Source organism: Melopsittacus undulatus, chromosome 5 (genome assembly GCF_012275295.1).
Source record: "Melopsittacus undulatus isolate bMelUnd1 chromosome 5, bMelUnd1.mat.Z, whole genome shotgun sequence".
Lineage (NCBI taxonomy): Eukaryota > Metazoa > Chordata > Aves > Psittaciformes > Psittaculidae > Melopsittacus > Melopsittacus undulatus.
Window position 1 is genome coordinate 42,073,465 of NC_047531.1, and position 24,359 is coordinate 42,097,823.

At 46.4% G+C, this 24,359-nt stretch overlaps 2 protein-coding genes across 2 annotated transcripts in view; one reads left to right on the forward strand and one right to left on the reverse strand.

The window, feature by feature from the left end:
- Positions 1-18,189, forward strand: part of LOC101873419 (alpha-2-macroglobulin) — a 29,457-nt gene extending 11,268 nt beyond the window's left edge. The window contains exons 12-36 of the mRNA XM_031049935.1: positions 501-728; positions 1,068-1,131; positions 1,627-1,769; positions 3,576-3,725; positions 4,388-4,555; positions 5,175-5,316; positions 6,317-6,431; positions 6,749-6,977; positions 7,211-7,337; positions 7,984-8,105; positions 9,370-9,421; positions 9,939-10,022; positions 10,391-10,567; positions 11,034-11,118; positions 12,261-12,417; positions 12,785-12,859; positions 13,106-13,271; positions 13,716-13,939; positions 14,521-14,739; positions 15,014-15,141; positions 15,496-15,586; positions 16,292-16,360; positions 16,757-16,859; positions 17,246-17,287; positions 18,036-18,189. Of these exons, the coding sequence (XP_030905795.1) occupies positions 501-728; positions 1,068-1,131; positions 1,627-1,769; positions 3,576-3,725; positions 4,388-4,555; positions 5,175-5,316; positions 6,317-6,431; positions 6,749-6,977; positions 7,211-7,337; positions 7,984-8,105; positions 9,370-9,421; positions 9,939-10,022; positions 10,391-10,567; positions 11,034-11,118; positions 12,261-12,417; positions 12,785-12,859; positions 13,106-13,271; positions 13,716-13,939; positions 14,521-14,739; positions 15,014-15,141; positions 15,496-15,586; positions 16,292-16,360; positions 16,757-16,859; positions 17,246-17,287; positions 18,036-18,061 (3,186 nt within the window). The 3' untranslated portion in view covers positions 18,062-18,189. The remainder of the gene's footprint in view (positions 1-500; positions 729-1,067; positions 1,132-1,626; positions 1,770-3,575; positions 3,726-4,387; positions 4,556-5,174; positions 5,317-6,316; positions 6,432-6,748; positions 6,978-7,210; positions 7,338-7,983; positions 8,106-9,369; positions 9,422-9,938; positions 10,023-10,390; positions 10,568-11,033; positions 11,119-12,260; positions 12,418-12,784; positions 12,860-13,105; positions 13,272-13,715; positions 13,940-14,520; positions 14,740-15,013; positions 15,142-15,495; positions 15,587-16,291; positions 16,361-16,756; positions 16,860-17,245; positions 17,288-18,035) is intronic.
- A 2,487-nt stretch (positions 18,190-20,676) lies between these two features.
- The window catches only part of LOC101879663 (alpha-2-macroglobulin), a 41,698-nt gene continuing 38,015 nt past the window's right edge, over positions 20,677-24,359 (reverse strand). Inside the window, exons 35-36 of the mRNA XM_034062789.1 lie at positions 23,948-23,989; positions 20,677-21,888 (exon numbers count right to left, since the gene is read on the reverse strand). Coding sequence (XP_033918680.1) covers positions 21,863-21,888; positions 23,948-23,989 — 68 coding nt within the window. The 3' untranslated portion in view covers positions 20,677-21,862. The remainder of the gene's footprint in view (positions 21,889-23,947; positions 23,990-24,359) is intronic.

Genomic DNA, 24,359 nt, shown 5'->3' on the forward strand with positions numbered 1-24,359 from the left:
CTAGATTTTAAGAAAAGCTGGACTCTCTCAGCTCCTAAACTTCTGTTCAATTTTGGTTTTGAAGGTGGGGACTTTTACTCCTTTTCTGTAGCATCCTTAGCTTGATGTTGGCACTGATCTCTGAACTGAACAGCACTTACCCTTCTCCAGCACCAGGAGTGAGAAAAATGAAAGTCAGCTTTTTTTCTCTTTAAACCGACATGATATTAGAGAGGACAAGGTATTGTGGCAAAGAGCCCTTGAGGTGATACAAACAACTGGTATGATTCAGCTTGTTTGAGACAATCTCCAGCCTGCTGGGAGTGAGATCATTCCCAATAATTTGCTAAGGATACCACCACCTATCTTGCATCTTCCAAACTCATGGGTTTTTTTGTTTGTTCTTTTTTTCCTGTAGACTGCCTTTTTGCTTAAATATGGAACATACCAAACCTTTAATATGAGGCCATGGATTTTGACACCTGTGTTTGAGTATCCGTGTGTGTTTTCTCCTTTTCCAGGCAACTCATAAAATACACCCCTACTGCTATGACCATTCCTGGGTTGTTCCATATTATGAAGATGGCTATCTCCAACTAAAGCGCTTTTACTCTCCTAGTAATAGCTACCTCAAAATTGAGCCCAAGTCCAAGACATTAAGCTGTGGCTCTTCCACAGAGGTCCGGGTGCACTATATCCTTACTCCAGAGGCCATAGGGGAGCAGAAGAAAATTGTCTTTTACTACCTGGTAAGCTTGCACATGCCATACAGTGAGGTTGCCACTGGTAGTTGCAGGGGAACAGGAAATGAAAATTGTGGTTTGTGGCAACAGGCTTGTCATACTTTCCTATCATGCTTCAAATGTTGTTCTCCCACAGAAAGTAGGATTTGGGTTAGGAGCAGAAGAGTAAGGATGTCCCAGTGCTACCTGGGTGAGCACTGGGATAGTGCTACAAGGAGGCAGAGAGCAGCTGAGCAGGGTGTGAGGTCTCTCACACAGCTCAGCTGCTCTTCTCTCAGATTTCCCTTCTTTAGGGTTTGGCTTATGCATAACCTCAGTCACAGCAGGGTTTTTCCTTCCATTCAGGTGATGGCCAAAGGAATCATTCAGCAAGCAGGCACCCACATTCTGTATTTGGACCAGGAAAACGGTGAGTTCCTATCCCCTGCCAGATTGTCAGTTTCCTGGGAGGACAACTGTGTCAAGCATACAGGTTGCTTCCATATAAATGCAGGGATTCATATCTCCATATCCCCTAAAATATGGGAAGAGTTTGAGCTTTCTTTTCTCTGCCTTTATTTAGGTTTTGCACAAATTTTCTCTAATTCCCTGTGTCAGCTGCCTTTCTTCTGACACTGCATTTCTGGGGCTCCACTACTCTCAGGAGACACAGAGTGATGGTCTGTATTTAGAAGCTGAATCAAAATTCAGCATACTTATGCACTGGAAAACAGGACTTGAAATGTGCTTTTTCAGTCAGACACTGAGACTTCCACATCTCTGTGAGCACTCGTTCATCCTACTTGGAGGCCTGGAGTTTCAACAAGGCTAGGACAAAATTTGGCATGAAGTCAAACCTAGACTTTTGGCTGCTGGAGAAGCAGGTTTCCTGTACCTTAACTTTTTGCTCTTGTTTTTTTGCTAGCCAATGGGGTCTTCTTGCTACAGCTGCCTGTCGAAGCTGATATTGCTCCAGTGGCACAGATGTTTGTCTACACTACTTCCCCCAGCAGGGAATTGATCGCTGATTCAGCAAAGTTCAATGTAGAAAAGTGTTTCAGGAATAAGGTATGTGTCCACTTCTTGAGGGAGTAGCCATCAGACTGCATCATGTTCTAGCTCGCTTATTTAGATTTGACCTGGCTAAACTAATTTCTTTAGATTTACTAACACTGGACAAGCCTACTTATAGTTTTGTGTTAGCTTGGAGGAGATCAGCTGTTGGAAAAACAGTGCTAGCAAGGACTACACTGATAAAACCCCTCCTAGCAACTAGGTACATCCACTGATCTCACAGATGGTCCTGAGTAAGGAAAAGGTGGAGGTGGGTGGGAGGGGCGTGCATATCTTATGTTGTACTGTAACACGTGTATTTCACACAAGCTCATTCCAGCAGTAAGGTGGCTGCGTGTGAGGTCACAGAGCAAAAATAAAACTCACACAACCCCCATCCAGTGGGCAAAGCTAACACTTGTCAGTTCTTTCAACTTCCAGACAGCTCATCCTTTCATTTTAATTTCTATTGCATGTAAATGGAGACAAACCTTTCCTGAACCTGCTGAGCACTGCACAGTGGTGCTCCATGAGCAATGCACAGAGTGCTGCATGAGCAATAGTTAGACTGAAAAAGTGCAGAACAATAAAACCCTTTTCCTGTAAGCAGGTGGACCATTATTCTCTTATAGCCCCATGTATTCCTTTTGTGGAAGAGCAGATTGATGTATGAGGAGCTGTAAGAAGAGAGCAACTCAAAAATTCTTATTGGAACTTCAGAATACTGAATGGGAAACTGTCAAAGCAGTCCCTTGTGCTGCTAAAACCTAAGACAAATGAGTTCTTGAGACTCGTATCATTGTAGAAGCCTTTTGGTTGAGAATTTTGGTCACATATTAAAGCTAATACTATGTACTACATTAAGGTCTGGGTGCAAGACAAATGCCAAGTGATTTACATGCTTAGATCCTGCTTTCCTCTCTGAAAGCATAATGAATTCAAAGCTGTTGTCAGACCAGATAGGGCAGACTTTGGGCTATCTCTGTGCCAGGCATTTTTCCTAGTGACAAGATTGCTACAGCCCTTATGCTGTCATTTCCTGAAGAATATTGGGTTTCTGTTCTCAAAATGATGAGTCCACCCTGGGAGAGGTGGGGGGTATCAGCAGAAAGCATGCTGTGGACTGGCTGGGACATGGGGAAGACTGGAAGCTGATGCTGCTTTGTCAGTCAGGTTGTTTATTGTGAGGATGCTTTGGTCATTGCATGTTAGAGGAGGGTTTGTACTGCTAAGGGGAGGAAAGATTTATGCAAATCAGCCGTCTAATTACAAAGTTATGTGAGATGGTGATGACAACTTCTAGCAAGAGCTTCCATGGCAGAGGTTAACAGGGAGTTGTTAGAGATGTGAATTAGGTTTTGGGGAAGGCACACAAGTCTTAACAGGCCTCAGCCAACAGGCCAGTTCTTCAGAATCGTTAGCAGGCAGTAGATACTGCAATATTGCTCCAGGGCATCACTGCATCTCATGTTACCAAAGAATCCGCTAAGAAAGGTCTTTGCAGGCCTGCTTTCTCTCCACATACAAGATCTGTGTGCGGTACAAAAGGTGTGATTATCTCATCACATTCACAGTGGCCATAAACCCCAGAACTGCCATAAAAGTTTGATGTGTAATTGTAATACTTGAAGTTGCCAAGAACTGTTAGTGCTGGTTCCTCTGGCACTGCAGAAAGGAAGCTTAGCTCTGCAGTAGCACAAAGGGAGGGGGGTCTGTGTGTGCAGATGTGCACTTTGTAGGGTTGGAACTGATGCACTCAACTGGAGGGAAAAGTCCTGCACGAGTAGGGCATCTGTAACATAGCTTTTCCTCTGGCTACAGGTGGACTTAAGCTTCTCTCCTTCTGAAGGCCTGCCTTCCTCTTATGCTCACTTGCTGTTCAGAGCCTCCCCAAACTCCCTGTGTGCTGTCCGTGCTGTGGACAAGAGCGTTCTCCTCATGAAGCCAGAAGCTGAACTGTCAGCCAGCTCTGTAAGTGCTTAGTCTGTGAATTAAATCGGAACCTGGTCAGATTAACCCAGCAAAGGAGTGGAAACAGTGAACAGACCCTCGTGTTAGTGCTGACTCAGGAAAGCTGCCGTGTTCTGTTTCTCATCTTCCTCTGCAGAAGGCAAAAAGATGACAACTGGGCAACAGCTGTTTCCTAAGGGTTCTGTGTGACTGTAGGAATGGCAATTAGGAAGCTCTTTTAAGGTGACTGCTCGTTTTGGCCAGAGACAAACACTGTTATGTATCTGATGATAATTTTTCAGTTACTCTTTCCAGCCATAGGTTAGTTTTCTTTGTGTCTGAAAGTGCCAAGAGAGTTTATTCCCCTCATGCCAAGCATCAAATGACAGTCCCTGAACAGGGACAAAGTAATGAAGATGGGCTGGCCAGTGTAATTTTTTTATATATTTGATCCATAATAACCAGAGTAACATGCTGTCCATAACAAAAGTGCAGTATTTTCAAATCTGGTTTTCTTTTCTGACTCCCAAATTCCCATTGTTCCTACCCCAAAGTTGGACCATGGCAATGTGGATGTATGTGCAGATGATGTGACTGTTACGGTGCTTCCATCTAACTACCTCAGTTGTGTTTTGTGACAGTGGATACTGAAAATGACAGACACCTTGACTGTTTCTGCCTAGGTGTATAGCTTGCTACCAGTGACAGAATTGCATGACTATCACCATGGTTCAGACGTGCTCTTGGAGGAGCCCCTGGAGGATTGTGTCCCCGTGAACAAGATAGTTCTGGATGGGATCACCTATTCTCCAGTAGTGGAGATGAGTGAAGACACTTACAGCATCCTAAAGGTATAATCCCTCTTGCATGGTTAGAGAGTGGAGTGGGAGAAGGACTAAGAATGCTTAAGCTGTCTGTGTCATGATGTGATGTAATGTAATAAGGGAAAGGTTTCTGAATCTGAATGATCTGTCACTAATTTTTATCCAGAGTCAAGTTCAGTGGTAGTCATAAGCTTCACATGTCTTACCAGTCTTGCTCCCCCTTGGTGGAAAAGGGCTCAGTCTTGAAGTTTTGTTCATACAGGGAAAGCAGGGAAAGCTTCGAGGCTGACTTAAAACCAGGTTGTAATGGGAGGTAAATAATTCTATGCCACTAGTGTTACCCCAAATAAATCAGTATGTCCTTGAGCTTCATTGTAGCCACAGACATTTCCTTCCAGAGAGAAAACTGTGTCTATTCACTGACTCATCCTGACCCCTAGGCTGGAATTGGGCTAGAAATCAGTGTCCTAGAAACAGAAAGGATGTATCCTTTTGTCTCTCTGATCCATCCAGGCACCCGTCTCAAGGTCCAATCCACAGACAGTAACAGCTTCTCCTTTTGAGGCAGTAAAATACTAGTGACAGGTGTGTTGTGTAGACCTAAACAGGAATTTGTAACAAAAAAATCATGTGTTCTCTCCCATAGGGAATGGGTTTAAAAGTTTTCACAAATACCAGGGTGAAGAAACCTTGGTATTGCAGCACTGAGAGCTACACGCCTGCTGGAGTTCGCTTTGGTGCACCTTCAGTCATGTCTGGAGCACCTATGCATGCAATGAGGACAAGCGGTAAAGGAACTAAGTTTTGTTATCACACCTATATTGAATAAGATCCTATCTTATTTTGGGTTGAATCCTAAAACAAGAGCTGGGGTTATGAACTGAATCCTTGGAAGCAGTACTGAATTTCAGTTTTGTGCGAGTGTGGGGCTTATCTATTTTGCTGTGTTGTGAAGGTTTACACACAAACTTTGACAACTCCACATTTGAATTCAGAAGAACCAGGTAGCTTTCAAAGACTGGCAGAGCAGAAGTTGGGCTTTTTTATTTTACCAAATTTCACCCCAAATTTAGAATATTTTGCTGGGAATAATTTTTTTTTTACATGTGAAATTTTTGGTTTAGTCAAAAAGTCTGTTTCTGCCCCTCTCAAATTCCAGGTGCATGTTTTTAGTTTGAGCATCTTCAGCCTAGTTCTTGAGTAGGCCATAGATTTGGCAGGGAGGTGTTTTTCTGAGTCCCAGTGATCCTATTAAAAAACTGCAGCAAAGAGATTGCTATCTGGCTGGTAGGATGAAGAAGGATGTCACGTTAAGATGGCACCTAAAAGAGGAAAGGCTGCTTGCACAGATGGTCACAGAATCATAGAATCATTGGATGGTAAGGTTTAGAAAGGACCTTAAGTTTATCTAGTTCCAACCCCCCTGCCGTGGGCAGAGATACCTCACACAAGACCATGTCACCCAAGGCTCTGTCCAGCCTGGCCTTGAATAACTCTTTGCTCTGACATCCTTGTTTTAGCCTAATGAATTACTACCCCTCAAATTTTGAGGTTCACTGGAGACCAGCAGGAAATAATGGAAGGCTAGCTCCTCCTGCTAATGGGCTCTGACCCTGAAACTTCACTGCTGTTGGTACCAGTGCTCATTACAGCCACAGCAAACATCTGCTGCCAGCACAGCTCCTGATTGCCACATAGTTTGCCACTTTCTCAGACCAAAGCATGACCATAATGTAGGTCTCCCTTGTTTGGAATTATCAGTAGTTGATTCCTTTTCCATCTTACTAGATTCAGGCTCTCTGGCAGGTATACTTTATTCCACACCAGCCACTCCTGAACTGCTGACGGAAACAGTCCGAAAGTATTTCCCAGAAACTTGGATTTGGATTTTAGTACCTATAAGGTGAGCACCTTGGGTTAGTTCCTTTTTAATAAAACTGTTTTTGTAAGGTGAAAACATGAATTCTAACATGTTTACTAAGCCTTTTCAATCTTTAAAAGTCCTTCCTTGTTTGCAGAGCTCACCTGGCAATCCTCTGAGATGAAGTTACCTTCAACCATGATTAGTTTTGTTCAAGGAGTAGTTGTGGGTCTGGAAGAAGATGGGATGGCCCAAACATTCATACAGGCAATACTGTTCAGTAGGCGAAAAGGGGTACAGATAGTCACCAAAATGCCATCAAAATAATCCCTTTTTCCTTGCTCTCTGTCCTTCACCAGCTCTGAGGGAAATGCTGGTCTAGGTGTGCCCATCCCTGACACCATCACAGAGTGGAAAGCCAATGCATTCTGCACTTCAGCACACACAGGCTTTGGCATGTCTCCAACAGTGACTCTCAGAGCCTTCCAGCCCTTCTTTGTAGAGCTCACCATGCCCTACTCTGTAGTGCGTGGTGAGTCCTTCACGCTGAAAGCCACCGTTTTCAACTACCTGACCACCTGCATCAGGGTAAGGAAGGTTTAAATCCTTCTCTGTACTTGTGTACATTCTTGTACACCTGTTATCTCTGAATAGCCCTAGACCCCTAAAATTCTTGTGTTATTCTTCCTATACACTCCAAACGCAGAACCCACAACTCCAGCTCTTTGCTCCTTTGCTACTGCAGAAATAGCTAGTGCAATGGCTTCCTAGCTCCCTGTCTCCCATGATCATTGTTCCCTGATTGTGTCTCTCTCTGGAAGGTCAGTGTGACTCTGGCTCAGTCTACACATTTCCTGGCTACTCTGGTGGAAAAGGAGGAAGAATCTTATTGTCTCTGTGAGAATGAGAGGAAAACCGTGGCTTGGCTGGTGACTCCCAAATCTCTAGGTAAAGGTCTCAGTAAGCTGAAAACTGCAGGAAAGGTTTCTCTGTGCTGCTCTCCCCATGCAGCATTAGGTGTAAGAGCAACATAGTTTCCTGGGAAGCAGTGCAGAGAAGTCTCTGTCTCATCTGGTGTTGTTTGGAAGGCAGAAGCTGTTGGACTCTTAGAGTCCAAGGCTGTGTCTGGAACTGCATGCAGTACAATCAAGACTTAACAACCCATGCAGACCATCTTTGGAAGCCAGAAGCATTGCTGGCCCGCAGGAATGCTCTGTCAGCTCCGTTTCTCCCAGATATTAGATGATTCCCCATGGGATCTTCATACTTTGTTTTCACTGTTGTTATTTACTGTGGAAGGAGCTATGGTGTGCATGTGGGGTAGCAATGTGCTGAACAGCTTTGATGCTGGTGGATCCCACCATTGTGGTGCACTAGGTTCTGGAAAAGAGTCACCAAAATAGAGTCACCTTTCAATGGCAATGCATCTCACATGCTCCAAAGTGGCTTCTCATATAGACAGCTATGTTGTTATAGGAAACAATCAGAGCCCAGGTATGATCAATGAGCCTGCAAGTTGAAACTCCAGGAAGCAGCAGTGACTTTTATCGCCTGGCACTGCCTGGCAGGGCTGGCTAACCCCTGTTTCCTCCAGGGCAGGTGGAATTCTCAGTGAGCACTGAGGCCCTGCAGAACAAGCAGCCCTGTGGGAACGCCATCGTGGAGACTCCTGAGAAAGGAAGGAAGGACACAGTCATCAGAGAGCTGCTGGTGGAGGTATGTGGGCTATGGGAAGGGTGGACTGAGTTTTCCTACAGGCTGTAGGATATGTTGTGATGGAATTGGACAGGATTCTAGATAATCTCATCTAGGCTTCCTTTCCCATGCAAGGCTGGACCAGATGATCTTCCAGGGTCCCATCTAACCTGGCCTGGACTATGATTCTATGATTCTGTGCAATGTGATGCATCACCCTTATACTCTGGCAGGGCTGCATAAAAACTGCAGCTTAATAATGCTGTGCAATGTGTCTCACAGTACTCCAAGCTTTCCCTACCCCCTGTTGTAGCAGGAGTCATACTCTAATTCATCCTTCCCTACCTGTCACCTCCTGTTTCAATGCACTCTATTTGCAGCCTCTCTCCTTCTCTTGAGACACCCCCAGCTAGTTTGCCAGACAGCACATGCTGCCTCTCTGATGCTGGAGTGGCCAAGCAAACTGCCTCTCAAGCAGAATGTTATACAGTTCTGGTTTGATACCACAATCTGTCACCAGGATGAAGGTGGGGGATTCACAAGCACCTATGCAAATTCAATGCCTGTAGAGAAGTCCCCTCAAAACTCCAGATTTTATAAAAGTCATTGAAAATGTGTTAGAATTTTACTGTGGCAATAAGAGTCACTGATGCTATGTGGTATAGGAGGAACTATTATGTGGGAGTACTGTGTATAGGAAAATGCTAATTTATTATACTGGGTGTATTCATCTGGCAGGTAGATTCTATGTTCTTAGCTTTTCTCTGTATCATAAGACCCCCTAATGTTTGCATACCATGTGGTATGGTAACAGTATATTTGTCACCTTCCCTTTCTACTATTAACTGACATGTTTATTTTTCCTAAAGCATCTGCAGCTTTATGATAAATAGCACTGCAGACATCTCTTCAGGACAGCCCTCTAGAGCTCCTGTGTGCTTTTGCCAACAACAGCACTTGGTGTAATGCTGCAGTCCTTTTGTTACAAGGATGTAAAGTGTCTTTCACTGTGTACAATAGTTGCAGGTCACCAATGTGATAGTCCTGCAGTGTTCTGCTCTCCTTTTCCTGTCCTTACTCCATGTATAACAGCAGTCTATTAGGATCATATTTCTTTTACTTGCTTAAATTATTAGTTCAGAGCTCTGTATTTCAGAGTGTTTGTGACTGCCCCTCCTTCTTCAGTTCACTCACTTCTCACATATCCCATTGTCCTTGTTAAGGATTCCTCTGTTTGTATTTCCTGTCTCACTAACTTCTCTTGTTTTCCTTCATCTCATCCAAGCCTGAAGGAGTTGAGAAGGAAATGGCCCATAACTCTGTGCTCTGTGTAAAAGGTAAAACCCACTCTCCCCACCCTCTCTGTTTGTTCCTGTGTGGTTTGGTGGGTGGGATGTGCCTGGAGGAGGAAGATAGTGCTGCCTCTACCATATTCCAGATAGGCCGATATTTTTAGGTAGACAAAGCATGCCCCATCAGTTGGAAGACTGAGAAATAAGACAGAAGAAAGCCTTAGAGAATGGACCATCCTGCCTAAACATCAGGGGATGAACTGGGATTCACGAAAGTTTAGTATGAAAGTTTGCATCCCTGTTCTCTTGTGTGCAGACACTGGATTAGAAGTGCCATTTTCTATTTTCCAGTGTGCCCAGGCCAATGCCGTGAGGACAAAACCTACAGTGCCTAACAATGGCTGGGGGTGATTTGTTACTGAGATCGCCTTAGACCCAGGGAAAAATGAAGTGACTGAAGTAAAATAATTTCTAATAGGAAGTGTTCTTGTTTCATTGAGGCTCCCTTCCCTTTATTTCTTGGGACTGCACTGAAGCTATTTGGGTCTTGTTTCTCTTTCAGGAGTGCCTGTGAAAGAGAATTTTTCCCTTTTGCTACCCTCAAATGTGGTACAAGACTCAGGGAGAGCATATTTCTCAGTGCTGGGTGAGTGATCAGCTTGACAGAAGAAACACGTGGTGTTCTTGGCCTTCTGTTTTGGCCTCCTACCTCACTGCTTTTACTCCTGCTCTCCAACACACCTCACTCCTGTCTTTCATCACTTCCAGTTGTGCTTTTTCTTTCCCCTTTCTGCATTTCCTTTTGTTCAGGGTTCTCTGCCAGTACCCTAACTTTTCTCTTATTTTCCTCTTATCTTTTTCTCTGCTGTTCTGTGTTTTCTTCCATGATCTTTATCAATCCAGATTTTCTTTTGTTCTCTGAATCTCCTGCTTCTCTTGTTCCATAGCTCCCTCTGATTATGATAGCCAGCCCTGAGTATTGTCAATATCCCTCTGAAATCTCCTGCTCTCCAGGTGACATCATGGGCACTGCCATGCAGAACCTGCACCAGCTCCTCCAGATGCCATTTGGCTGTGGGGAGCAGAACATGGTCCTGTTTGCACCCAACATCTACATCCTGGACTATCTGAACAAGACAGCGCAGCTGAGTGAGGAGGTCAAATCCAAGGCCGTCGGATACTTAGTGAGCGGTGAGCACACAGTGTGTTTTATTTCTGCTTGGCTTTTTTCCAGATCCTGCCTGGAGTGGCTCTGTCAAATGATGGACAGATGTGGAAAGAGAGCTTCTTTAAAACACAGATGGTCTCTGCTGTAAGCCTGAGAAGGCCCTCTGCTGACTTTTCCTTTATTATTTGCTTTTGCTTATGCATTAGAATACCTGATCACTGCACACACTTTGCTCTGCTCCCTAATTGGGTTGCAATGGAGTGCAGAGTTGTCAGGTGAGCTGCTACAATTGCTGGTCAGTTGTTATTAATATGTCCTGCCAGCATCCTGAAAGAGTGCATGGAGGTGGGGACGTATCAGTACTTCTTATTGACTAGCATGGGACTAACCTATCCTCTCTGCCTTTGCTGATACACCTGCTTTTCTGTTTTCCCATCCCTCAGCAGGCTTCCTCTGCCATCTGATTCTTGCTTTAACCCACCATTGCAGGTTATCAGAGGCAGCTGAACTACAAGCACCCAGATGGTTCTTACAGTACCTTTGGACCACGTTATGGCCAACCAGGAAACACCTGGTGAGATTTCAATGTTTCCTATACCTTCCCTATATGCTTCTCTTTCTCACCTATACATTTATAATAAATGCGGTATGACAGTAAATTGGAAATGCTGTTGTAGATCAGCAGGCTTTCCAGATCTGGTGTAGTCCCTGTGCTGCCTCCTACTTAATGAAATAGGCTGCACCATCCAGTTATGTATCTAAAGCACATCCTTCCACCAGCAGTTCTGAGGATGATGACAGACAAGAAGGGAAATGGAGATAAACTGGGGATGAAGGGAGGAGGGATTTCACATGCCAACTGAGGAAGGCTGAAGAGTTGCAGTGGCAGCTCTTCTAGAAAGGCATCTGCTGAGAAGGCTGCTAGGAAAGGTGTTTCCATATAAGTGAAAACGATGATAAGCCAATAGCAGTGCTGTGTTTTTTTTCAAGAGCTTTTGTGTTACTAAGCAAAGACAGCCTCAAGAAGCATGTGTGTTGCCAGTGTGACTGACTGCAAAGTTTTGAGTTACTCCAGCGTATTGTTGCCATGTATTTTCAATTTTAGGTAATGGTAAGAATGAAAGACTTCATCACCTTTTGTTTGCTATTATTTTCTAAAATGGTACTTGGCTCATGACAGTATGTTGGCTGCTCACCACCTGCCTGCTTCTGCTCCATAACCGCTTGTAACAACTCTAGCAAAAACTCTTTTAACATGGTTTTATTTTACTGTGGAGTTCTGGGAAACCCATGAAGCATGGATTTCTAGGAGAAGAGTCCTGCACTAGAGACCAGACCATGAGCTAACAGGGACTTAATTACTCTTCCCTGTCATTTTGAGTATTACTGTTATGCAGATGTTTAGCTGTCATGCAATTCCCTACTTTTTCCAAAGAGATAATTTTTTAGATACAGATCAACAACCACTGTCCTTCAACACAAAGGGATCACAAGATTTTATGATGTAAGAGAGGAACAAGAAACCAAGGTGGGAAGCAGGTTTTTCTGACAGATACTTTTAGAGGTGAAGATATAATATATATGTTCTCTGACTAACTGCCCAAATTTCCCCAGCCATTCTTTTTTCTCCAGACATACGACGTGCACGTGAGGCCTGTCACCTGAGACACACAATAGGCCTTCTCAAGCCCTTTCACTGCTCTTTCTGCCTTTCAGGCTCACAGCCTTTGTCCTCAAGTCCTTTGCCCAGGCTCGGCCTCATATCTTCATAGATGAGAAGCACATCCAGGATGCTTTGGTCTGGCTGTCATACAAACAGAAGGAGAACGGCTGTTTCCTCAGTTCTGGCACGCTCCTGAACAACGCTATGAAGGTAACACATCTGTTTGGTTAGGTTTTTTTTTATAAGGCTAGAAATTAACTAAAAGTCAGATGGGTCCATTTGAGATTTGAACATACAGGCAGATGGGAAATTCCCATGTCAATGGCAAGTACTAGGAAGCCAAATGCCACTCTGTATGATTGTCACAACAGAAGGAAAATGGAGACTAATCTGCACTTTTAAAGTGGTATTGATACCTTCATATTACTTGCAATGGGGAGGAGGCAAGCTAAGGGTCTAAAATGCAAAATAAAGTATTGCTGCTGGACTGGGAGAAAAGATAGAAGATGAGAAGCTTCTAACTCTGCAAGGTTTCTTCTACAAGAAGATCAGCATCTAACTCTGTGTTTCCCTGCAGGGTGGAGTGGACAATGAAGTCTCACTGACGGCATACATCACTATTGCATTGCTGGAGATACCTCTGCCTGTAACTGTACGTGGCTGAACCCTAATTTGCACGAGAATTTGCTCCAGATTGGAAAAAGGACTTAGTATTTAACCTCTGTGATATAACAATTATATGCTGACAATTTGGGTATTTCTGAAAAGCGTGTACCATAAGTGTTCCTAGATGTCATTCTGGTAGTCCCCTCCTCAAAGTTCACTGGAATGCTGCACTGTTAGTAAGGCAAAACTTCATTTGTCCCAGGCCACCTAATGACTGCTTATCTCTCCCCAGCACTCTGTTGTACGTAATGCCCTGTTCTGCCTGGAAATGGCAGCAGGTGAGAAGGAAAACCACGTGTACACCAAGGCACTGATGGCATACGCCTTCGCCCTCGCAGGGAAGGAGGAAAAGAGGAAGGCACTGCTTGCTTCACTCGAAAGGGAAGCCGTGAAAAAGGGTGAGTACTTCCTGGGGGGAAAAACTCTTCCGCTGGCATTACATCATCCCTTCAAGTGTCTGCAAGTGTCTGTCAAGGCCTGGTCACGTTCCTTGGGTTGTTCAGCCTCACAGAGCTTGTCACTGCCAAACCCTGGCTTCTCCACTTCAAAAAGGGAAGGAATGTCATCATTCTTAGGTCCCTGGTTCTTCCAGGTGCCCAAGTCTGTGTGAACTTGGAGTCTAGGACAAAGAGGTAGGCAGCCTGAGGACTCAGCCTCAGCAGCCTCAGCCTAGTTGCAGCAAGCGAAGAGCTGTCTCACCCTCTCCACTTCATCCTACATGGCAGATGCATCCTGAAGTCTCTGTCCTCCCAGCTGGACTGGCAGCAGATGAAGAACTCCCTTGCAGTAACTACGACTAATTGCTTGTTGTCTTATCTCCATGCTCCCTGCCTGCTGTGAAGATGGGTCTGTTCATTGGCAGCGGCCTGGGAAAGAGCCAGAGGTTGCTCTCCCATACTATCGCTCCCGGGCTCCCTCTGCTGAAGTGGAGATGACGGCCTACGTGCTCCTTGCTCACCTCACCACTCAACCAGCACCTTCCCAGGAGGAGCTGTCGTTCGCAGCCCTCATTGCAAAGTGGATCAGCGCTCAGCAGAACCCCAATGGGGGCTTCTCCTCCACCCAGGTGAGCTGCTTCCTTCCTGCCACCTCACACCTCAGTGTCAGAAGGTGGGAAGTGAAAGAGACCCCGGTGGGAGAACACTAGCGTTTGCCAGGGCAGGCAGCAGCCATAGTCCTCTGTATCTCCCTGCATAGCTATCATGGTTGCTAATTCGTCAAGAGGCTAAGAGGCAGGTAGTGCCTCTGGGAATGACAGATGCCTTGATTAATGACCTGGTTTTCTTGACACATCGGGGCAGAACGTTAGGGACACAAAGGACGTGTGCCTGTCCCTTTGGAGAGAGCTCCCACTGCAATTGGTATGTGCATACGAAGTCGCTGCTTCACCCTGTGGCAAGTGAGTGAAGGCTCTGCAGAGCTCTGTGCCAGGTTGCTCAGGCAATACACAGCTGCTGTGCAGAGGGCAAAGGAAGAGAAGAGAGACATGTAAAAGCTGCTCTTTTCCTGTCTTTTCTGCTGAAGACTGGAGGAAGTGAAGGATGGAGGGGAGGGTGCTCCCCCCGGCAGCAAAGGGCAGGCTGTGGGAGGACAGGCTGTGGATCAGCCAATGGCATCTGACTGGGTGCTGGGACCCTTCTCTTTCAGGACACGGTGGTGGCTCTGCAAGCCTTGTCCCTGTACGGAGCTGTCACCTATGCCAAGAGCGGAGCAGCTTCCAAAGTGACCCTGCGATCTGGAGGGGACTTCCAGCAAGATTTCCAAGTGGATCCCAGCAACCGGCTGCTGCTGCAGCGTGTGCCCCTGCCCCAGGTGCCTGGGGAGTACAGCACGGAGGTGTCTGGTGAAGGATGCGTCTATGTGCAGGTGAGGGTGATGGGGGCCTGTGGCAGCCTGGGAGGGCAGCCCCTGGCCACGCAGGAGACAGGCGGAGGGGCAGAAGGGACCGCGGGAGAGAAGAAATGGGAAGGAAGGCTCTGGGAGAGGCAAGAGGAGAAGAGCAGAGGTATATAGGGGAGAGAGAGTAGGAGGGAAGGATCTGCGGTGTGGGGGAGCTGTGAGAAGGGGAGAAGTGAGGAGGCTGCATGGGGAGGGGATGGTCTCTGTCATGTCTTGAGTATGCACACATGCTCTCTCCTAGACAAGCCTGAGGTACAATGTGCAGCCCTCGCAGGAGGATGCACCCTTCATGCTCCATGTGTACACATTCCCAGAGACATGTGCAGACTCCAAGGCTCACAAGGTCTTTGACATCGGCATAAATGTCAGGTGGGTCTGCGTTTTGGTCTGAGCCTTCCCGAGAGGCTGTGGCAGCTGGAGGTCTGGTGAGCTGGTCTGGGAGCCCTGGAGGGGCAAGGCATTTGGGGGAAGCAGGGTGGGAAGCAGCTGGGCTGGGATGAGAGGCAGCAGAGGAAGGACATGTCCCGCAGTGGTGGAACTGCAGGGGCAGCCCAGGGCTGGCCTACTGGCAGCATGTGTTGTTGGCTGGGAGAGCCTGGCACAGCTGGAGAAGCAGGGGCTGGATTGCCAGGACATGGTGGGGTGCCACGTGCAATGGAAAAGGTGGAAATGCCTCCAACTTTGACTTGAGGTGCACTGCACCTTTGTTGCTTGCTTCCTTAGTTACACTGGGGAGCGCAATGGCTCCAACATGGTGATTGTGGATGTGAAGATGCTGTCAGGATTCATCCCTGTGAAGTCCTCTGTGAGGAAGGTAGGAGCCTGCTTGTCAAAGAAACAACATTCATCTTCTTATCTTCAAGACACCTTCCAAGTATCTGTAGCAATCTAGAGGGCTTCAGGGTTCGAATCAGCTTGATCTCAGCATTGTCCTCTGCACACTTGCTGTGAACAGCGCCCTTTTTGTACTTGGCGTAAGGTCAGCTGAAGGGGAGACAAAGTGAGGAATGTAGGAAAAACAGACTAAAGACTTAAGATTTTTTTTTTGGTTTGTTGTCTGGTGATTCTTACCATAATGTCCCTAAACTGGTGTCTGTTCACAGGACATTCATAGGTAGTGCTGTTTCCTTTTTCCCTCTGCTGATCTGACAACTTTTTAACATTCTAACTTTTTAGGGTTTTGTGTTACTGTTTGAGGTGCTGAGCAGATGCATAGTCTGGAAAGTAAAAGTGATCGTAAGATCCTCTAGGACTATCAAGCTGAAGGAATGGATTTGTATTGAATCATTCTATCACTGTGCTTGAACCAATGCTCAGTTCCTGCTGGAGCCAGGCCATACTTGCTCAGCCAGGCTGGCAAAAGGAAAGCCCGGGGATCAAGTAGGCTGTTCCATGCTGCTGTCTTAGTTCCCTGAATAACCCCAGTATTTCATCCATAGTTTATACCATCTTTAGGGCTGGGCAAAGGGCACAGAGGGACCACCTTCAATGCAGTAACGTATTGATCTTCTTTCTTCAGCTGGGAGGCCGCCCCCTTATTGAACGTACAGAGATCAGTACCAACCATGTCCTAGTGTATGTGGAAAAGGTGAGAATCTGTCTGGGGCGAGGATGTGTCAGAAATGCAGGCACTGAGAAATATGGCCATTCAGGGCAAAAGATCTGGGACTCATAACTGCTGTCGTTCTGACAATAGAACTGAATCTCATTGTCTTTTGCTGACTCTTCAGGCTTACTGGTACTTCTATCCAGCCTCCGCAGGCTCTCCCTCCACCTGCACACAGTCTGGTCCCTGACCTCCCCACCAGCCAGAGCCTCCACATTGTGGGGAAAGGCCCCAGGGTTTCCCCTGGCCCCTCAGCCCACAGCCCCCACACCCACAGGGCCCAGGGGGCAGTGAGAGAGCCTGCAGGCAGTGTGCAGGGATCAGGCAGTCCAGAGACACCCTGAACTTCCACCAATTCCCTTTGCTTCCCTTCCCCAGCTGAGCAGTGAGACCCTCAGCTTCTCCTTCACGGTGGAGCGGGACATCCCTGTACAAGGCCTGAAGCCGGCTCAAGTGAAGGTCTATGACTACTATGAGACAGGTGAGTGCGGGCTGGGGTGCCTGTGGGAGTGGGGACAGGCAGTGGGATGCACAGGGGCTGTGGGGACCCACAGGGGCTCCTGGCCTGGGCTCTTTCCCTCCCCTGCACTGCCCGAGCTCTCTGAGCACAGAGGGGCCCTGAGGGCTGGAGGCCACAACCCTGCCCTCCTGCCTCTTCTCCTCTCCTCCTGCCCGGGCAGGCCCCAGAGAACACTGGGGGGGTCAGGTCTGCCGTGCAGCCATCCTGCCCCGAGGGACAGGGCAGGGGAAGCATCCCCCCAGCCCTCCCAGGCAGTGACAGCAGCCTGCTGTGTGGTCTGGGACAAAGGTCTCTCTGGTACCCATCCCTCTGACAGCCCCATCTTGCCCTGCCCTTCTCTTTTCCAGATGAGTTTGCCACACAGGAGTACAGAGCTCCCTGCGCCACAGGTAAGTTGCACAGGAACAACTGAGATGTTCTAGCGTGGGCTATTGCAGGTTGTCTCAAGTAAGAGTTTTTGCAGATCTTTGATTTCCTCAGTCTGTGTATTCTCTCAGCAGTCTCCAGGTATGCCTCAGTATAGAGATGAAAAACAATGCTGCCACCTAATGTCCTATCTGAGATGGGATACAGCTTCCATCTTGTTTCACTGGAATAGGAATGCCAGTGTTTTACTGCCTTCATTTGCACAGAGGCACTAGTCTTTTCCTCTGTGTGTGTGTCACATTGTACAAGTAAGACTGAAATCTCCCTTGGGGCAGAACACCACACTCTGCCTTTTGCATCTCTGTCATTTTCAGGGCCACGTTTGCTACACTGCAGATATAGAAGGGTATTGAGGAATTATCTTTCAAATATCTTGTGAAATTTTGACATTATTTGTATGTTTGGTAGGAATCTTTCAAGCTCTACCCTGGATTATTTTTTGCCTTCCTTTGGGAAATCTAAGTGCTGAGAGAGAATGTGTGCTAGAATAGCTCATACATCTTCAGGATAAATCTGCCTCCCCTCTCTGTAGCATGGATATCTTGAATGTTCCCAGCCATTCCCATTCTGTTATTTGTCTGCAACTGGGCAGTTTAGATGAAACAGTTTCCCAGATTTTAACAGGGCTTGAAGTCATATAGCCACAGAACACAGAGATGTACACTGCTTCACCAGGATGCTTATCTCACTCTGTCTTTTTTCCACCTCCAGCCGGGACTGAGCAGGGAAATGCCTGAAAGGCACATCTTGTCCAAATCTTGCTGGATGAGCTCCCATCACTCCTCCCAGAAGATCTTCTTGTTGAGGGGAACACTTCAGCCGCAAAAAGATAGTAACACTATAAATAAAGTCTCTATTCTCATCAGATGCATCTGGCCTTATCTTTTGTTACTGTGTCTTGTCTCTTGTCCCATCCATAGCTCAGACTGTGTAATGGCTTGAGATAAAAATCCAGAACCACCCATGGCAAGGTGGCGTTTGGCCACTCCTGAGGAACGCCAGAAGGCAAGCAGCTTTTGGCAGTGGGGAGGTTTTTATCCATACTCGCCAGTTTTCCAGGAAGAGAGGAAATCCCACCTGGTCCCTTATGCATTGGAAGTTTGGCTCCCTGCCTCTAAAGACAGTTTTCTGCAAGATAATCCTTGGACATAAACCTCTGATCAGATATCACCTTTGACCCCACTGTGAAATCACTGCTATGAGGTGGAAGGGCAGTGTGAATCTGTCCAATCTCAGGCCAGATAGAAGTGAAGATCTGTGGACTTTCCTAGTGAAGACAGTGTCTGCTTGTTTCCGAGCAGTTGAAGTCAGAGTGGAACTGGAAACTTAGCAGTGTCATTCCTAGCATCACAGAATTGGTTAGGTTGGAAAAGACATCTAAGATCATAGAGCCCAACTGCTAACCTAGCATTGCCAAAGCCACCACTAAACCATGTCCCTCAATGCCACATGTACAAGGCTCTTAAATACCTCCAGGGATGGTGACTCAACTGCTTCCCTGGGCAGCCTGTTCCAATGCTTGACAACCCTTTCGGTGAAGAAATTCTTTCTGCGATCCAGTCTAAACCTTCCCTGGTGCAACTGGAGGTCATTTCTCATTGTTACTTGGGAGACTCACCTTGCTGCAACCTCCTTTCAGGTAGCTGTAGAGAGCAATGTGGTCTGAGCTTCCTTTTCTCCAGACTAAACACCCCCAGTTCCCTTTAACGTTCCTTATCACACTCGTACTCCAGACCCTTCACCAGCTCTATTGCCCTTCTCTGGACCTGCTCCAGCACCTCAATGTCTCTCTTGTAGTGAGGGGCACAGAACTGAACACAGGATTCAAGGTGTGGCCTCACCAGTGCCCATTACAGGGGGATGGTCACTGCCCTATCACATGGCATCTGCTCATATTTCTGATACAAACCGGGATGCTACTGGCTGTCTTGGCTGCCTGTGCACACACTGTCTTATGTTCAAGTGACTGTCAACCAACACCCCCAGGTCCCTTTCTGCCAGATTTCCAGCCGTTCTTCCCCAAGCCTGTGGTGTTGCATGGGATTGTTGTGACCCAAATGCAGGACTCTTTGTCTTGATAAACCTCATACAATAGGCCTCAGCCCATCAATCCAGCCTGTCCAGATCCTTTTGCAGAGCTTCCTGCCCTCCAGCAAATCAACACTCCCACCCTACTTGGTGTCATCTGCAAAATTCCTGAGGGTGTCCTCTATCTCCTCATCCAGTTCGTTGATAAAGTTATTAAACAGATCTGGCCCTGGGGAACACCATTTGTGACTGACCACCAACTGTATTTAACTCCATTCACCAAAACTCTTTGGGCTCAGCCATCCATTCAGTTTTTTACCCAGTGAAGTGTATGCACATCCAAGCCATAAGCAGCCAGTTTCTTCAGGAGAATGCTGTGGGAAACATTGTCAAAAGCTTTACTAAAGTCTAAGTAGACAACGTATACAGCCTTTTCCTCATCCACTAAGTATGTCACCCTGTCACAGAAGGAGATCAGGTTGGTCAAGCAGGACCTGCCTTTCATAAACCCCTACTGACTGGGTCTGATCACCTGGTTGTCCTGTACATGCCATATGATGGCATTTGAGGTAATCTTAGTCAGAATTTTAACCAAGAACAGCCTTATGAGCCAAACCCCTTGTGTCTTCCATGAGGACTTTATCCTTTTCCTCTCCGTGATGGGTTAAAAAGTGCTAGGTCTGCAAATTTGTGCATACAGACACTGGGCTAAAAATACAGACCCTCTTTCACAGCAGACTGTAGGTGGATGGTAACAGCCTCTTCATTTTAATTTGTTTTCTGGCGAGTACCATACGTGGCTATGGTGTTTGATTTTTTTTCTGCCTTACGTGAAACAAAGTCATTGCTGTCATGATAATTTAATACAAAAGTCTGTAAAATCACTAGAGTCTGTTCCATTCACAAAATGTGAATAATGGCGGTCTACCATGGAAAAACACAATGTTTTGCTGCCTCCTGGTTTTAAATTAGACAACACCTGACTGTCACCCCTGGGCAGCCACCTCATTTGTCAGCTGGGGCTCCCTGGCTAGCCTGTATCTGTAAAGCAGTTTAACATCTCTCTGCCTTACTAAGCTGTAAATCAAAGTCACCAACTTGCAGGTCCTCCACAGCATACCATGTAGGAAACTACACTGAACACTGAATTCCTGTCCCCATGAAACATTCATGGCATGCTTTAAAGGCAAATCACAATGGTCTAAAATCAAACCAGTTTAATTCAGCCACCAAAAGCTATGCTGCTCTGGGAACTTGGAAAAAAAAAAGCCTCGTGTTAGGAAATTCCATTGTTTTGTTATTTCTAAATAAACCCAAAACACAATTAGTAATCATACTTTATTAGAAAATTTACACAGCTTTCACTGAATGCAGTTCATTCCATAGACTTCTCTAAAGATGAGGTTTCAAAAAGGTTTTGAGTGAGGAAACACCAAACACTACAGGAGACAAAGTGACATAATATTAATATCTAGCAAAATAGATGAAGAACTTTATTTGTTCTCAATAACACTGGATAGGCACACTAAAAAAATGCATGGAACAACTAGCTGTGCATACTTTGGATACATGATTAGCCATGGTACCTAACAGTAAGTGTTTTGTGAGAATAAACAGTCACATAGATCTTTCTGCCACTTAAAACCAGAAACTAATGGGACAAAAACAAGAAAAACATTCCTGGAGGTGTCTAAGAAAACTATAGATGGTTTCACCAAAGCAACTCTGTGATTTAAATAAATGTGCATTTGAACTTGGGTAGGTAGGTTACTGGCAAATGCTATTAGCTTCTTCTTGGGAATCTCCCAGAAGCAGCAGGCCCAAAATAAGGAAGTTTCCACAAGAAGGCCCAAGCTTCAGCTGAAAAGCAGGCCTTCATAAGTTAGCAGCCAAAGTTGTAATCCATGCACACATCCTTCCTGCTGCCTCATGCACAACCTAATCTGAGGGCAGACTGTGTATCTCCTCCCACTTCAACAAACAAGGAACAATCCTGGAAGGGGTGTTTGTGGGGGGCATCAAAGAGGCTGAATTTCATGCAACGTCAGTTGCCTACTTGTGGGAGACATGGATAGGCACCTGTAGAGATCAGTTCAATCAATTCAATCAAGGTTATGCTTTCTAAGCCAGAGAAATTGTTCTTAAGAATAAACAGGATCTCAGGTGACAAGTTCAGAACACATAACAGTGAGATGGATTAGAAAAGCTGATTCCAGCTTAATTAATTCCATCCTTTTTTTTTTTCTTACTTGTCAGCCTTGTTGCCCTTTACACAGCTGTAGCTGGATACGATGCTCTTTAAATAAGAGGCTAGGGAAATTAAAGCTTTGAGGGGAGGCTGAGCAGGAAGAAACAGAATTGGGAATAAACTGTTCAAAAATTATTGGTGAATACAGTTAATTTGTTTGTAAAATTTATTTCCTGTTCCTTGCAGGCACTATTCATCTGTCACTCCATAGCTGTTGTTGTTGGTAGTGAGGCAGGCAGGTTCCAGCAACTGGGAGTATTCTTCATGCATTGCCCTGGTCTGCTTCCTCTGCAAGGATGGAAGAAGATGGAAGGGTTATAAGAGTTGAGAGAGATATGCCAGTTCCCTTTCTCAGGCTGAGACAGAGAAAGATGTGCAGGAGAGTGAGTTGCTGTTTGACCAGGGTTGGGGGACATCCATAGCGCTCAACACTCATGTCACCTTCAAAACTATGTACGCTTGACAGAAGGCTGAGACATTTTCTGACTCACTGGGAGAGATAAGCAGAGTGGGACTTGTCACAACTGGGGTGGTCACAGGAGCACAGTGCAAACACGCAGAGGGGATGTTTACTCAATGATGAAATATGCTCTTAAAATGTTCTTATTTCTCTGTAAAGTGGAAGAAATCTTCTGCACCAGTACTATTAAGGGCAGAGAAGGAAGCTTTCAGCTTTCCAACTGAGATCTGCCTTTTAGTCAGTACAGATCACCTTTGGACATCTAGACCAGTGGATGAACCTCTTAAGTAGTAACTTCCCATCCTCCTTTCCAAGGAAGATAAAATCTCTGCCTTTTAACAGACATGGGGCCAAAAATCTAAACCCTCCCTACTATCTTAGGCCTTAAGCACATTTTTTTCGACGAAGGAAGGCTGTAGATTAAGAATCAGCCGAACATAGCTGTACCTACAGACACAGCCCAGGTTAGGAGGCAGTATAGAATAAAAGCTTGGGAGTTTAGGCTCTTCTCCAAGACAACAAGACACAAAAGGGGATAAATTTCACCATTTACCACCAGCAAGTGACAAAGCTTTTGCCTTCCCCAAGTTCAAATAACTTTTTCTCTGCTTTTAGGTACCCAGTCAGGACATGCGAAAAATCACTTCTCAGGGTTACAGTCCTCCATAATCCGCACAGCTGAAGCTGATGGGAGGCCGGTCCTGTCAGTCTTCATATTGGAAGACTCCATATAAGACAGGAGAAGTATCCTTGGCCAGGGCCTTCCACAGAAGCACCTACCTGTACTCCTAAGCCAAATACATAGCCTTGCACTGTACAGAAACCTCCCTCCCCCCCAAAATCATAGCCTCTCTGCCCTACCAGTTCCGATTCCAAACCAAAACTGAGGGCTGGCCGCCTAGGGTCATGAGGAATACCTTCCTCCTGAAAGGAACCCTCTCCTGCTTGGGCAGCAGGGTAGCTGTTGTTCCAGATAGCAGCTACCAAAGGCAAACTTGCCATCTCTTGGGATCTAAGTGGAAAGACATTGCTTAAAGGCATGCTGGAATGTGCCAGCACTGCTGTGGGCTTTGTCATATACAGTTGCTAAGCAGGCTAGTGTGCCATGCTGGAGAACTATGATCCACAGATGAGTAACGTAGCTGTGTGTACAGGTGGAGGTTTAGCACCAGGATAGTTTCTTGTCACCAAACAAGAGAGGCAAGCCCAAGTTCCTGTAAGAGCCGAGCACCTCTTCAATAGCAAGGCTTGGGAGGGATTCCTCTGCAATTAGAACTCCCTGCTACAGGTATAGCTTCACTCTTAGAATAGGAAATGAGGGGTTGAGAGCAGCACCAAATTACAACTTTAGGGAAAAGATATCCTGGGCTTAGGCAGGAGGTTCTGGAGCATGGCATGAAACAATGATAGGTCAGACCATGACATGCTGCTTTTTTGGTTATCTTTTGGTCTTGATTTGCTCTACTGCTCCAGACAGAGTGCTTTTGGGAAGAAGAGTGCCAGGTGGTTTGAGACAACCAAGTCCCCTACACTGCTACACTAGCTGGAGCTTTCAGGAAGGACCAAAGGATACCTCAAATCTGAGACAACAAGAATGATATAAAAAACTTGAAAAGTCCAAAGGGCACTAACAAAACAGTAAGAACACAATCTTCATTCAAGCCAGAACCTGACTACAGAAATCACTCTGAGAATGCAGGGATGTTTTGAATTAGACAACAACGTTGTGCCTCCTGTGTTCTCAGACTTCTGTACAAAACCTGTGACTGTGAGTTTGGCCAATCTCATCCAAATTTAAGCAGAAAGAGGAAAGTGTTGGCTGGAAGATCAAAGATAAAATGAAAGAGATGTAGAGAGATCCAAAGGGTTGGGCTCTCGCTACCTTACCTGTGGCGCAGGGAGCTCTGTACTCCTGTGTGGCAAACTCATCTGGAAAAGAGAAGGGCAGGGCAAGATGGGGCTGTCAGAGGGATGGGTACCAGAGAGACCTTTGTCCCAGACCACACAGCAGGCTGCTGTCACTGCCTGGGAGGGCTGGGGGGATGCTTCCCCTGCCCTGTCCCTCGGGGCAGGATGGCTGCACGGCAGACCTGACCCCCCCAGTGTTCTCTGGGGCCTGCCCGGGCAGGAGGAGAGGAGAAGAGGCAGGAGGGCAGGGTTGTGGCCTCCAGCCCTCAGGGCCCCTCTGTGCTCAGAGAGCTCGGGCAGTGCAGGGGAGGGAAAGAGCCCAGGCCAGGAGCCCCTGTGGGTCCCCACAGCCCCTGTGCATCCCACTGCCTGTCCCCACTCCCACAAGCAC